The sequence below is a fragment of the Dendrobates tinctorius genome, unplaced genomic scaffold (assembly GCF_039654945.1).
Source record: "Dendrobates tinctorius isolate UK_male_01 unplaced genomic scaffold, ASM3965494v1 ptg000162l, whole genome shotgun sequence".
NCBI classification, from domain to species: Eukaryota; Metazoa; Chordata; class Amphibia; order Anura; family Dendrobatidae; genus Dendrobates; species Dendrobates tinctorius.
The window spans coordinates 22,025,021-22,038,959 of NW_027361829.1; the positions used below are offsets into that span (position 1 = coordinate 22,025,021).

Sequence of the window (13,939 nt, forward strand, 5' to 3'; positions counted from 1 at the left end):
GTGTGAGGAGAGAGGAAAGATCTGCGGGGACTTCGGTGGAAGCAACCTGAACGTACTTCCTCTGGCATTTACCCCATCCGAGAATCCTCCCCGAGGACCACTCTGTATGTGGAGAGTGGAATCGTAACCAGGGAACTCCTAAAAGGACCTGATCGATACCCTCGGGCATGACAAGGAGGGATATCATCTCCTGATGAGACGGGGACACCAAGAGTATCAATGGGATGGTCTGGTGGGTAATTTGTGAGGGTAGAGTTGTGCTATTCACCACCCTGACGGTGACTGGCTTTGCCATCATAACCAGAGGTATTGTGTGCTGCTGAGCGAAGGCAAAAGACATGAAATTGCCCTCCGCTCCGGAGTACACGCAAACCTCCAATGCCAGAATGGATGAACCAACCCCAAGCGTTCCCTTAAAGGTCATCTTGGAGGAAAACTCCACTGAATCTAGTGAGCCCCCTCCTATGACCACTAGAGGCGAGCGTTTTCCCGACCGCTGTGGGCACCGATTGGCAAGGTGACCAGACTGCTGGTAAACATGACATACAACAGGTGCTCGAGCGGACCAGGACCTGGATCCCGCGCGAGGAGAACACAAGGCCCCCTGAGGCACGGCGCCCGGTCGAGAGATTCCAGAGGTTTAGCGAAACTAGGTGCCAACCTAAACCTCTGCCGACACTGGGACCGCTCCAACCCTTGCTCGGTGAAGCAAAGGTCTATACGGGTGGAGACGGTAATAAGCTCCTCCACTGTGGCAGAAACCTCCCTGGTGGCCAGAGCGTCCTTCACATGGTCAGCCAAGCCTCTCCAGAAAGCCGGAATGAGGACCTTATCTGGCCACTCCAACTCAGAGGCCAGCGTCTATATAGCCAGAGGCTATATGGTCTCTCACTTAGTAAAGAGAAACTGAACGTTAAGGCAAAAATATTATAGAAAATTGATGACTGGAGCAAGTGCAATAAATAACAATTAATATATAAATATATATATATATATATATATATATATGCACTGCTCAAAAAAATAAAGGGAACACTCAAATAACACATCCTAGATCTAAATGAATGAAATATTCTCATTGAATACTTTGTCCCGTTCAAAGTTGAAAGTGCTGTCAACATAATCACACAAAAATCATCAATGGAAATCAAATTTTTGAACCAATGGAGACCTGGATTTGGAGAGACCCCCAAAATGAGAGTGAAAACAAGTCAAAATGAAAATGAAAACAAGACAAAATTAAAGTGGAAACAAGTCAAAATGATGCTCAATATTGTATGTGGCCTCCACGTGCCTGTATGACCTGAGGTTGCGGATGTTCTCCTGAGGGATCTCCTCCGTGACCTGGACTAAAGCATCCGTCAACTCCTGGACAGTCTGTGGTGCAACGTGAGGTTGGTGGATGGAGCGAGACATGCTGTCCCAGATGTGCTCAATCGGATTCAGGTCTGGGGAATGGGCTGGCCAGTCCATAGCTTCAATGCCTTCATCTTGCAGGAACTGCTGACACACTCCAGCCACATGAGGTCTGGCATTCTCCTGCATTAGGAGGAACCCAGGGCACCAGCATATAGTCTCACAAGGGGTCTGAGGATCTCATCTCGGTACCTAATGGCAGTCAGGCTACCTCTGGTGAGCACATGGAGGGCTGCGCGGGCCTCCAAAGAAATGCCACCCCACGCCATTACTGACTCACTGCCAAACCGGTCATGCTGAAGAATGTTGCAGGCAGCAGATCGCTCTCCACGGCGTCTCCAGACTCTGTCACGTCTGTCATAGAATCATAGAATCATAGAATCATAGAATCGTAGAGTTGGAAGGGACCTCCTGGGCCATCTGGTCCAACCCCCTGCTCAAAGCAGGATTCGCTAAATCATCCCAGTCAGATGTCTGTCCAGCCTCTGTTTGAAGACTTCCATTGAAGGAGAACTCACCACTTCTCGTGGCAGCCTGTTCCACTCATTGATCACTCTAACTGTCAAAAAGTTTTTTCTAATATCTAATCTGTGTCTCCTCCCATTCAGTTTCATCCCATTGCTTCTAGTCTTTCCTTGTGCAAATGAGAATAAAGTTGATCCTTCTACAATGTGACAGCCCTTTAGATATTTGTAGACAGCTATTAAGTCTGTCACATGTGCTGAGTGTGAACCTGCTGCCTGCAACATCCTTCAGCATGACCGGTGATTTTTGTGTGATTATGCTGGCAGCACATTCAACTTTGTACAGAACAACGTATTCAATGAGAATATTTCATTCTTTTAGATCTAGGATGAGTTATTTGAGTGTTCCCTTTATTTTTTTGAGCAGTATATATATATATATATTATATTTGCTAATAAAGAGCCAGTATATACTGCACTTCTTCACAGACACAATCTACATTCCCTATCAGTATGTCTTTTTGGGGTACGGGTAATTAGAGTACACTGAGTAAACCCACAGACACGCAGAAAGAACAATCAAACTCAAATGCAGATGTTGTACTTGGCAGGATTTGAACTAATGATTCCAGCCATACAGGCCTCAAAAACAAAAAATTAAGGGGCAGAGTCAGAGACATATGATGCAAGTCAAGGTTAAACAATCAGGGTGTGTTTCCACGTTCAGGATTACATCAGGATTTGCTGCAGATTAGATGCTGCGTACAGCCGCAGTGTTCAATCCGCAGCGTTCAGATGCTACAGCATAGTGGAGGGGATTTTTTGAAATTCCGTCTCCACTATGCGTGCAGGGCCACATCTGGCGGCCCTGCGTAACCGGACATGCGGCGAGTCTTTCCAGACCACAGCATGTCTATCTTGCGTAGACGCTCCGCAAGATAAATAGCCCAGTCTATGGATACGGTGCAGTGATTCTGAAGGTGTTCAATGAACACATCCGGAATCACCGCACGTACAACAAGGGGCAGTGCTTTGGGCAGAGCAGGGTTTCCGCTACGTCCAAAGCGGTGCCAGGACGCAGCGTGGAGACATACCCTAAGAATGATCAGACTTTGGGAAGGTTTACAGAACATATTACGCATGCTTATATATGTTCTCATCAGTATTTATGGCTGCGACAGTGGATCTCATGACCTGAACTAACAGCATCATTGGCATTTATGGGCAGGAATTGTGACAGGAAACCAGACAAGAAGATCCAGCTTCAATATGTGAGCCTTTCAGAATATTTGCAATTAAAACCAAATAATAGAACAAAATCAAGACCTTAACAAGGTAGACAAAATACAAACAGGGTTTAAATGGAGTCCTTAATGAATTCATTCAAGGGGTTGGCCACCTTTGGGGACAATTTTTTGTCCTTACTTAAATGCATGCAATTGGAGCTAAAAATAATTTTGCAATTGAGTTTCATTAAAAATGATGCACAGTTTGCCTCTTATAGCCTCTGTATTAGGGTATGATCACTCCAGCGTATATTATCTCATGTGAGAGATTCGGGATGATTATGCTAATCACAATTAGGTCAAACTCTGTCAGCACACCGTGTTAATCGCTAACGGCACCAAGATTGGCTGGAAAAAAGTTTAAGTGAGAATGTAGAAAATGCATTTTTAGTGACATATTGCATTTCATCAAATGATATGCTGTGAGCATGTCGTCCACGAGTTGTTCAAAGTTCGGTGCCCTGCTGTTGCCAAGGAAGTTGAAGGTCACATCTATAAAAGCTCTCCATGCCACTTGTTCAGCACCTTGCAAAAGATCATCAAAGCTACTGTCATTCATTATATCTCTGATCTGTGGACCAATAAAAATACCTTCTTTAATCTTTGCATCACTTATTCTTGGAAATTTCTGTCGCAAGTAAGAAAAGGCTTGCAATTCTTTGTTCATTGCTTTGACAAAATTCTTCATAAGCCCAAGTTTAATATGCAAAGGAGGGAGAAATATCTTTGCTGGATCAACAAGAGGATTATGTTTAACATTCTTCTGTCCAGCAACCAGGTTTTTGCGGAGTGGGCAGTCCTTTCTGAAATAGTGCATTTCTCGTGCACGACTGTCCCACTCACAAATAAAACAACAATACTTAGTATATCCAAACTGCAATCCAAGAAGAAGTGCAACAACTTTTAGATCACCACATATGTTTCAGTTATAATTTCTAAAATTCATGTGGGTCAACAGTAACTTCATATTCTCATATGTTTCTTTTATGTGTACGGCATGTCCAATAGGTATAGAAGGATAGATATTTCCGTTGGGTAGTAGAACAGCCTTCAGACTTAAAACTGATGAGTCAATGAACAGTAGCCATTCCTTAGCGTCATGTTCGCATCCAAGAGCACCAAACAACCCCAAGACATCGTTGCAAAAGGTCAAATCTCTGACTAAGTCACTCAGATCAGCTTGACTGAACAGATGTAGATTAGATGTAGAAGGCTCAAAGTCTGAGTCTGCAGCAGTTTCATTTTCCACTGACATTGTTAGCCCATCTTCGTCGTCCTCCATTGTCCATACTTTGGGCGGCTTTGGAACATGAAGACTTTCATCATGTGGCACTGGTCTTATGGCTCAAGGAAGATTAGGATATTCTATTGATTTCTTGTTCTTTGCTGAATATCTTGTTATATTTGTAAGGCAGAAGTAGCAATCTGTTACATGATCTCTCTTCTCTCTCCATATCATTGGAACAGCAAATGGCATTGAAGGCCGTGATCCATTCAGCCATGCTCTAAGTATGCTCTAAGTATGTCAGTATTGTCTTTTGATTTCTCCCCTGTCCAGGAGATGTGGTATGCTCCGTACACGGTCAGCCGAATGATTCACTGCGCCTGCGTGGAATTCGCATAATAAGTACTTGCATACATGTAGATCAGCTATTTATGTGGTTTCGGTGGAAAATTCAGAATATACTGTTTCAGAAAAAGTTCATATATGAGTTTTTAGAATTATAACAGAATATTATAATGTTTCGTATCATTTATCAAAAACCTTACGTGATAGGAAAAATCTGAAGTCATTTCTGAAATCAGCATGAAAAAATCAGAAACACTCAAAATTGTCTGAGGGACAAAACCTTGGTAACACAGTGTAATCCATTGTCTCCTGTTGCCTTTGTGAAAATAAAAATTGGAGGCTAAAGTTAAATTAAAAAAAAAAAAAAGTAAAACGTTCTCTTTTTCCTTCCACATTACTTTATTGCCTCTGAAGAACCAGAAGGGTTAGTAAACTTCTTGAATGTAGTTTTGAGGACTTTGAGGGGTGCAGTTTTAAGAATGGTGTCACTTTTGGGTATTTTCTGTCATGGAGTCCCCTTAAAGTCACTTCAAATGTGATGTAGTCCCTAAAAAATGGTTTTGTAAATTTAATTGGAAAAATGAGAAATCGCTGATCAACTTTTAACCCTTATAACTTCCTAATAAAAAAATAGCCAAATTTCAGATATGATCTAAACACAAGTCTTATTGAACAAATTTTACCACTATTATGAAGTACAATATGTCACGAAAAAACAATCTCCGAATCAGTGGGATCCATTGAAGCATTCTAGAGTTATGACCACATAAATTTACACTTGTTAGAAATGTAAATTTTGGCCTGGTCATGAAGGTGAAAACAGCCTTGGAGTGTAAGGCTGTGTGCCAACATTGCGTTTTTTACGTGTTTCCGCCACGTTTTTTCCACTGCGGAAACGCTTAAAAAAAAACGCTTAAAAAACGCATTCCTATGCAATCCTATGGGATTCCGCAGTTGCTGTACCAATGCTGCGGATTGTTCCACTGCGGAATCGCATAGTGGTAAAATCCGCAGCATGTCCATTAATTCTGCGGATTCGCGGCGATTCCGCCGCCATTGGACTGCATTGAAACGCTCACTTTATGCACATGGCTATGCCCACCATGCGTAAAGTGGGCGGATGGTACCCAGGGTCTGGAGGAGAGGAGACTCTCCTCCATGCCCTGGGTACCATATTCCTGTAAAAAATAGAATTAAAATAAAAAATAGGGATATACTTACCCTCTCTTGGCCCCTGGAGTCTTCAGTGGTGCACGCGGCGCTGCCAGCAACTTCCGTTCTCAGGGATGCATTGCGAGAATGACCTCTGATGACGTAGTGGTCACGTGACCGCTACGTCACCAGTGGTCATTCGCGCAATGCATCCCTGGGAACGGAAGTTGCTGGCAGCGCCGCTGAGAACCAGGAGGACTCTGGGGGTCGACAGAGGGTAAGTATATCTCTATTTTTTTATTTTTTTTAATTATTTTTAACATTCTTTTACTATTGATGCTGCATAGGCAGCATCAATAGTAAAAAGTTGGTCACACTTGTCAAGCACTATGCTGGACAAGTGTGACCAACCTGTCAATCATTTTTCCAAGCGATGCGTCAAATCGCTTGGAAAAGCGCTAGCATTCTGAAAGCTAAAAACGCTTGCAAAATGCTTGTGTTTTGCGGGAAAAGGCATGCAAATTCCGTATCCGTTTTACCTGCGGCGGGGAGTTGCGCAGCATTTCTGCAACGTGGACACATAGCCTAAAGGGGTTAAGTAATGATACTATAGCACAGTGGGAAAAATAGGCAGCTAGAATGAGAAGAGATGAGATGCTATATTGGCTTTCTGGGGGGTCCATAGAAGCATTTAAATGTTTTATTAAGCACTCAATTAAAGCTATCACCAGAAAATGACTTATTGTTGAAATATTAAAATCATGTCTTTGAGTCAAATGTATTTTTAAAAATTTAGGTATTTTTTTTACAAATCACAGTATGTATTAAAATAAAAAAACAGAAATCTTACAATTTTCACATTGGACACTGGAGCTTTTTTTAGACTTGCATTTCATATTGTCTCAAGAAATAATACATCTACATAGCAACAATGGTCAGAACCAGAGTCCATCCTATTTTACTGAAGCATCTAATGATCCTGTGCAAAGATCACTGTGTACGGAGGGAGCAGGGTCAGTTGTGACATAACACAGAACCCACCAATCACAATAGGTTATCAGCTGTGTATAGAGGTGTAACCGGTCATTGTAATCCTGCCTTTCAGGCTGTGTGCACACGTAGCGTTTTTTTCTTCATTTTCGTGGCGTTTTTTAACGTGATTTTGCAGCGAAAACGCAAAAAAAAGCATCCCATGCAATCCTATGGCATTCCGCACATGCTGTGCTAATGCTGTGTATTTTTCTGCGGCGGAATCGCATCGCGGAAAAATACGCAGCATGCTCATTCTTTGTGCGGAATCGTGGGAATTCCGCACAAATAGGAAAGCATTGTTCCGCTTATTTTCTGCATGTGGCTATGACCACCATACGCAAGGTAAGCGGATCATGTGCGGATGGTACCCAGGGCCTGGAGGAGAGGAGATTCTCTTCCCGGCTCTGGGTACCATATCCCTGTAAAAAAAAAAGAATTTAAATAAAAAATGGTGATATTCTCACCTTCCGGCATCCCGCGCAGCGTTCCCAGGCCTCAGCAATGCTCCCGGCATCTTCCGGTCCCAGTGATGCCTTGCGACAATGACCTTTGATGAAGTCGCAGTCTCGCGATACCGTAGCGGTCACGCGAGACCTCGACGTCACCAAAGGTCATTGTCGCAAGGCATCGCTGGGGAAGGGATTTGCTGGGAGCATCGCGAGGATCGGGGACGCTGCGCGGGACGCCGGAAGGTGAGAAAAACACCATTTTTTATTTTTTTTATTATTTTTAACTTTATATCTTTTTAATACTGATGCTGCATAGGCAGCCTCAATAGTAAAAAGTTGGTCACACTCGTCAAACACTATGTTTGACGAGTGTGACCAACCTGTCAATCAGTTTTCCAAGCGATGCTACAGATTGCTTGGAAAACGCTAGCATTCTGCAAGCTAATTACGCTTGCAAAACGCTAGTTAAAATGCGGGAAATACATGGGAATTACACATGCGGAATTCTAGCGTATTTCCCGGGCAGGGAGTTGCGGAATTCCCGCGGAAATGTCCGCAGAAATTCCCCAACGTGTGCACATAGCCTCATCATAATAAACCGCAATGAAAATTTTTCATAAAAGGACATGAAGAATGAGTCTAAAACAGCCCCAGTAGCCAGCTGCTAGATTACTAATTTTATTTTTTCAACAACAAATGTGATGTAACAAAACAAAACTTTGCCATCATTTGAAAAAAAAAAAATACATGTAACACAAAAAAAACAAATGTAATCAATAGGTCATTTTTTGATGATAGCTCCCCTTTAATAAGGCTGCAAAACCATTTATGAGCCTGGTTCAGGTTGAAATATTCCTAAGGGCTTGCTAAAACAAGCATATAACTCGGACAAGGGCTATCCAATGTTTTCTCAGATAACAATCCGACCAATGTTATACTATTCGGCAATGCAGATCTGCATTTTTTTTTTTACACACTGAATCGGTCCAGTGCAAAAAATCACAGCATGCTGCGATTGACTACGCATAGAAGTCTATGGAAGTCAGACTGCAATTGGATGTCATCCAAAAGCAGTTCAATTTCCACAGACACAGATAATGGAGAAAATGGAGAAATTACTGTATACACTCAAGTATAAGCCAACCCGAGTATAAGCCGAGACACCTAATTTTACCACAAAAAAACTGAGAAAACTTATTGACTTGAGTATAAACCATTATCCCCTCATTCATGTATGTACGGCTCCCTCATCCCTATCCTGGTATGCATGGCTCCTCATCCCCATCATGGTATGCATGGCTCCTCATCCCTATCCTTGTCTACATGGCTCCTCATCCCTATCATTGTATGCATGGCTCCCCATCCCTATTCTGTTATGAATGGCTCCTTGTCCCTATCCTTGTATGCATGGTTCTTCATCCCTATTCTGGTCTGCATGGCTCCTCATCCCTATCCTGGTATGCATGGCTCCTCATCCCTATCCTGGTATGCATGGCTCCTCATCCCTGTCCTGGTATGCATGGCTCCTCATCCCTATCCTTGTATGCATAGCTCTTCATCCCTACCCTGGTAAGGAATGCTCCTCATTTCTATCCTGGCATGCATGGCTCCTCATCCCTATCCTAGTACATATGGCTCCTCAACCCTATCCTTGTATGCATAGCTCTTCATCCCTACCCTGGTAAGCAATGCTCCTCATTTCTATCCTGGCATGCATGGCTCCTCATCCCTATCCTGGTATGAATGGCCACCATCAGAAAAACATTAAAAAAATAAAATGTTCCAATGCGAGCAGCTGCGGCTGCTGGTACAGAGAAATTAATATTCACTGCGAGCACAGTGAATTTTCATGTCTCTTTAGCAGCGGGCACAGAATTTAGCTGCAGCAGCCGGCTCCTGCCTCCTGTGACCCGCTGCTCCACCGCTTCCACTCTCCCTCCGTCTTCTAAGACCCACATTCAAGTATAAGCTGAGGGGAGCTTTTTCAGCACAAAAACCGAGCGTCGTTAGCATTATCGATCAGAGTCTCTCGGAAAAGAGAATCATCGCTTGTGTAACTATAGATTAATACTTGCAAAGTTCAATACATTGACTACTATCCTACAAATAATGCTTGTACTACTTACATATAATAAAACCATACATGGTTTGTATCATTATTTCGTTTGAATTAGTACAATAATATTTGCCTATAAGTAAACTGAAAATTAGTAGATTTAGTTACTAATGTTTTTCTCTTTTGCAGAGGTCCAGTTTCACCTGCTGAAACAATGTGCTATTAATAACTCAGTGATCATAAAGGAAACTGAAGTTCATCTCGCTTGTGGAAGTGGGACAGGCAGTTCTAAGTGTGTCACATGCACGGTACATAGTGACGGAAGCCTCACCTTTCCGATGCCACTATCTCGGGGAGCTCCACCAACTATGTCCATGGTGGTGGTTTGTGAAAAGTGACCTGCGGTGACGGCATATCCTGTGATAGAGAAAAGAGAGAATATTAAACAAACACATCAGATGGCAAATTAGAGCTGTCATGCTTCAACACGCTACTTTTAGCAATAATCTAAGTACACAAGTAAAATATTACTTTGTTATATCAATTATTGCTGAAACATCGCTCACATACTTCTCTACTGTAGTACATGCTGCCACGAAAAACATCACTGGAAAATGTAGACTAATTATCTTTGTATTTCCAAATTGACATGCAACAGACTTCAGAGCACAGACATCTAACCATAAAATCGCCTATAGACCACACATGTCAAACTCTGACCCGCAGGATGATTATATTTGACCCATGATGCCGGCATCGCCCCATTATACTGTAATGGAGGATTATGTTGGGCCATTATGCTGTATGAAGGATTTTGTGAGGCGCATTATTCAGTATGTAGGACTATGTGGAGGCCATTCTTCTATATGGAGGATTATGTGAAGCCATTATACTGTATTGAGGACTATGTGCGGCCCATTATACTGTATGGAGGACTGTGTAGGTCCCATTTACTCTATAGAGTGCTAAGTGGGGATCACAGTAGGGGCATCATACTGTGTTAAGGTCACCATACTTTGCTAAGGTACAGTAGGGTTATCATACTGTGCGTGTGGTGGGTACTGTGAAGGAATTCACTGTGGGGTATCATACAGCCCCCTGAGGAAGCCCACGCGAAACGCGCGTTGGGGCTGCTTGGTGTGACCAGTTGCAAAGATCTATTCTGTGAGACTTCTTCTAGTATTGGATTTTTATTGCTAGGCTCTTTTGGGTTTTATTATTAGAGTGGTACTATGCTAAATATATGTAACCAGAGTGGCATATAGATGTTTCCATTACATGTCTGATACTAGTGAAATATTATAATAGCAAGTGTTGCTACAAGATATTTTATATGATCTCAGTATTCCCGATCTATAACTATTGTAACTGTGTTGGACTTTATGTCTTGTGTCCTTCACATCTTCTAGGTTTTTATATAACTTTTTACAATGTATTATGCGATTAATATTCATGAATATATTCAATAAATGTAATATGATTTATATATGTTGTTTGATACTCCTGAGTTCCTTTTTTGTTTGCAAGGGGTATCATACTGTGTCTGGTTGAACACTTAAATTGGCATCATGCTTTATTATCTGTATTACCGTATTTATTAATTCAATGTTTTTTATCCTTTGTTATTATATGTTTAAACTAAGCCATTGGGCCATATCCTTTTTATTGCTCCTTCATAACATATTATATTAATCCAGTATGCCCCATTTGTGATTATGATCTATTATACTTAAAATGTACCTTGTCATGGAACAAACCCTTTAAGTTTGTTTCCATATGAAAAGGTTCATCGTTATATTTGATGATAGCGAAAAGATTCCTCAATTGTAGACTTTTTTTAATAAATATCAAGGTTGGCCTGCAATTTGACCAAAGTTTTTTATTTTGGCCCTCTATGTATGTGAGTTTGATATCCCTGGTATATATAGACCAATGCAAAGATTAGTTGTGTCTGACGTGATATAATGCTATTCATCAAAACAAGAAACAACATTTTGTCAGACTGGATTTGCATGGAAGGAATATCTAATCAGCTGGTGACACTCCCTATAACATCCAGTAGACCGAAAGAGTCTGCATTTCCTGGGTACTTTCAATCACTTTAAGGACAGTAGAGAAGAAATTGATGAATAGAGAAATCATTCATCGTACCATCAGAGATAGTGATATTTGCCTCTGCCTGGTACATTGCTGTGTTGATGCAATTATGTAACCAGAGAATGTTTACAAGGAATTAATAACTACAAATTAATATTATTATTATTCTTTGAAAATCAGATGTATTCGTGATCTGAAATATGCAAGGGTTAGGGACCTTGACTGAAAGATGTGAGTCATCTAGGCCTTACACCTATAACTTTCTAATCATGCAGGAGGTTAGACCAGGAAATCAGACTGTCTGTCATACATCTCACACACTGAGATGTATGCTCTAATTTGTTGTTTGTTACTGGTCTTTTTCTGCTATATTGCTGCTGGCTTATGATTGGTCAACATCATTCAGAGAGAAGAAGTACATACCCCTAGTGAAAACTATCTGATAACACCCACTTTGACTTAACAAAAGTTACTCAATAGATGTCAAATACTATCAATGCTAATATCTCCACAAAAGAGAGGCGAAATAATAATAATAAAGAGAAAAATATTCTGCGACCAGTATTGCATTATGTCCAGTGCAACATTAAAAATTTGGTGAAAGGTCCTTTTTACATTTGATTAAAGAAGTTTCAGCCAACCCTTATGGGATCTACTACAGGCACGGCTGGAATGAGGGGTAGGCACCCACCTAAGGCTCGGCTACCTCCTGCCTACCCAAAAGGCTGTTTCCTCCAGTTGCAGGCATTCAGCTCAGAGGCGGACGATGCTCCGACACAGAGGTGAATGGTGTAGTCACCCCTCTCTGCTTGCACCCCGATCGGCTTTACCTCCTAGCACTCAATTGTATTTGTGTCTATCAGACATGAATACAATGGATGTGCTGCCACTGGCACAGGAGCAGAAGAGCTGTAATCAGCTCCCTGCTCATCCGGGAACTCCAGCAGAACCCAGGCTACTTCCAGCATGCTCCCTAATGGAGACAGCTCACGTAGTGAACATCAGAAGGAGTGATGCAGTGACGTCAATGCGCCATCCAGCGACCACTGCTGCACAAGATAACAGTCTAAGACTGCATTTGACAGGGAGCTGGAATTAGGTGAGTATAAGGGTATGTGCACACGTTGCGGATTTGTCTGCGGATAATTACGTGCGGAATCTGCAGAATCCACAGGTCAAAATGCCTGCATTTTACCTGCGGATTTCCTGCAGATTTAGTGCGGATTTCACCTGCATTTTTACACCTGCGGATTCCTAGACTGGAATAGGTGTAAAAACGCTGTAAAATCTGCACAAAGAATCGACATGCTGTGGAAAATAAACCGCTGCGTTTCTGCGCGGAATTTTCTGCAGCATGTGCACAGCGGTTTTTGTTTTCCATAGGATAACATGGAACTGTACAGTACATCCCATGGAAAACTGCTGCGGATCCGCAGTGCCAAATCCACTGCGGATCCGCAGACGAATTTGCAACGTGTGCACATACCCTAAGCGTTTTTTATTTTTCTTATATTGTATGGTCACTGAATGCAGGCCATCAAAAGAGGATGTGGCAACTATAATACTAGGGGCTGACTGTGCAGGAAAAAATAATGAGGACTGCGGGCCATGGGGGCTATAGTACTGGAGGCTGCTGGCTGAGGGGGACATACTTCTAGGGGCTGCTGACTGTGGGGGGACATACTACTGGAGAGTGCTGGCTGTAGGGGACATACTACTGGGGGGCTGCTGCCAGTAGGGGACATACTAATGGGAGCTACTGGCTGTAGGGGAAAATACTACTCGAGGCTGTTGACTGAGGATAGGGATAAACTATATGCAGATGGGTAAGGAACTGGCTAAAGGACAGGAAACAAAGTTGTCATAAATGGAACATTCTCTAAATGGGATATAGTCAGCAGTGGTTTACCGCAGTGATCTGTGCTAGGACCTTTCTATTAATTAATTAAACTGGCTATTAAACTCTATGGAGCGGAGAAGGGGAAGGAAAAGACGTCAGTAGCATAGTAAGGAAACAGGTAGAGGGAGACATTGAATGATCATGCTATGTTTTCTAACAAATCTTTTATCTCACCCCAAAGCTGGATTCACATCCACACAGTTTAGTACTGGTGTACAATGTCTGCTGCTGCCTATGTGTCCTAAAAATAAATGAAGAGTAGGAATCCCATCCTGTGTGTCTTTCTATGTATAACAGAGAATAAAGCAGCTATTTTCCTACCACCAGCTTAAAATAAATTGCAAATTAAGAAATAGAGCCTGCAAATGCAAGTCATGTGATGGCCAGATAGAGCGTTCTTCTTCATGTACACCCACATGACAGCTTACTGTATTCTGGTGTGAGTAAGGCCTCTTTCACACATCAGGTTTTCGCCGTCAGGCGCGATCCGGCGCTTTTGACAGAAACCGGATCCGGC

General features: G+C 42.3%; 1 protein-coding gene and 1 long non-coding RNA gene across 2 annotated transcripts in view; one reads left to right on the forward strand and one right to left on the reverse strand.

The window, feature by feature from the left end:
* The window catches only part of LOC141052657 (uncharacterized), a 64,026-nt gene extending 53,016 nt beyond the window's left edge, over positions 1–11,010 (forward strand). Inside the window, exon 3 of the long non-coding RNA XR_012220874.1 lies at positions 9,615–11,010. This is a non-coding gene — a long non-coding RNA (uncharacterized lncRNA). The remainder of the gene's footprint in view (positions 1–9,614) is intronic.
* ITGA9 (integrin subunit alpha 9) overlaps positions 1–13,939 on the reverse strand; it is a 711,654-nt gene that overhangs the window by 512,457 nt on the left and 185,258 nt on the right. The window contains exon 7 of the mRNA XM_073549890.1: positions 9,757–9,842. Within this exon, the coding sequence (XP_073405991.1) occupies positions 9,757–9,842 (86 nt within the window). The remainder of the gene's footprint in view (positions 1–9,756; positions 9,843–13,939) is intronic.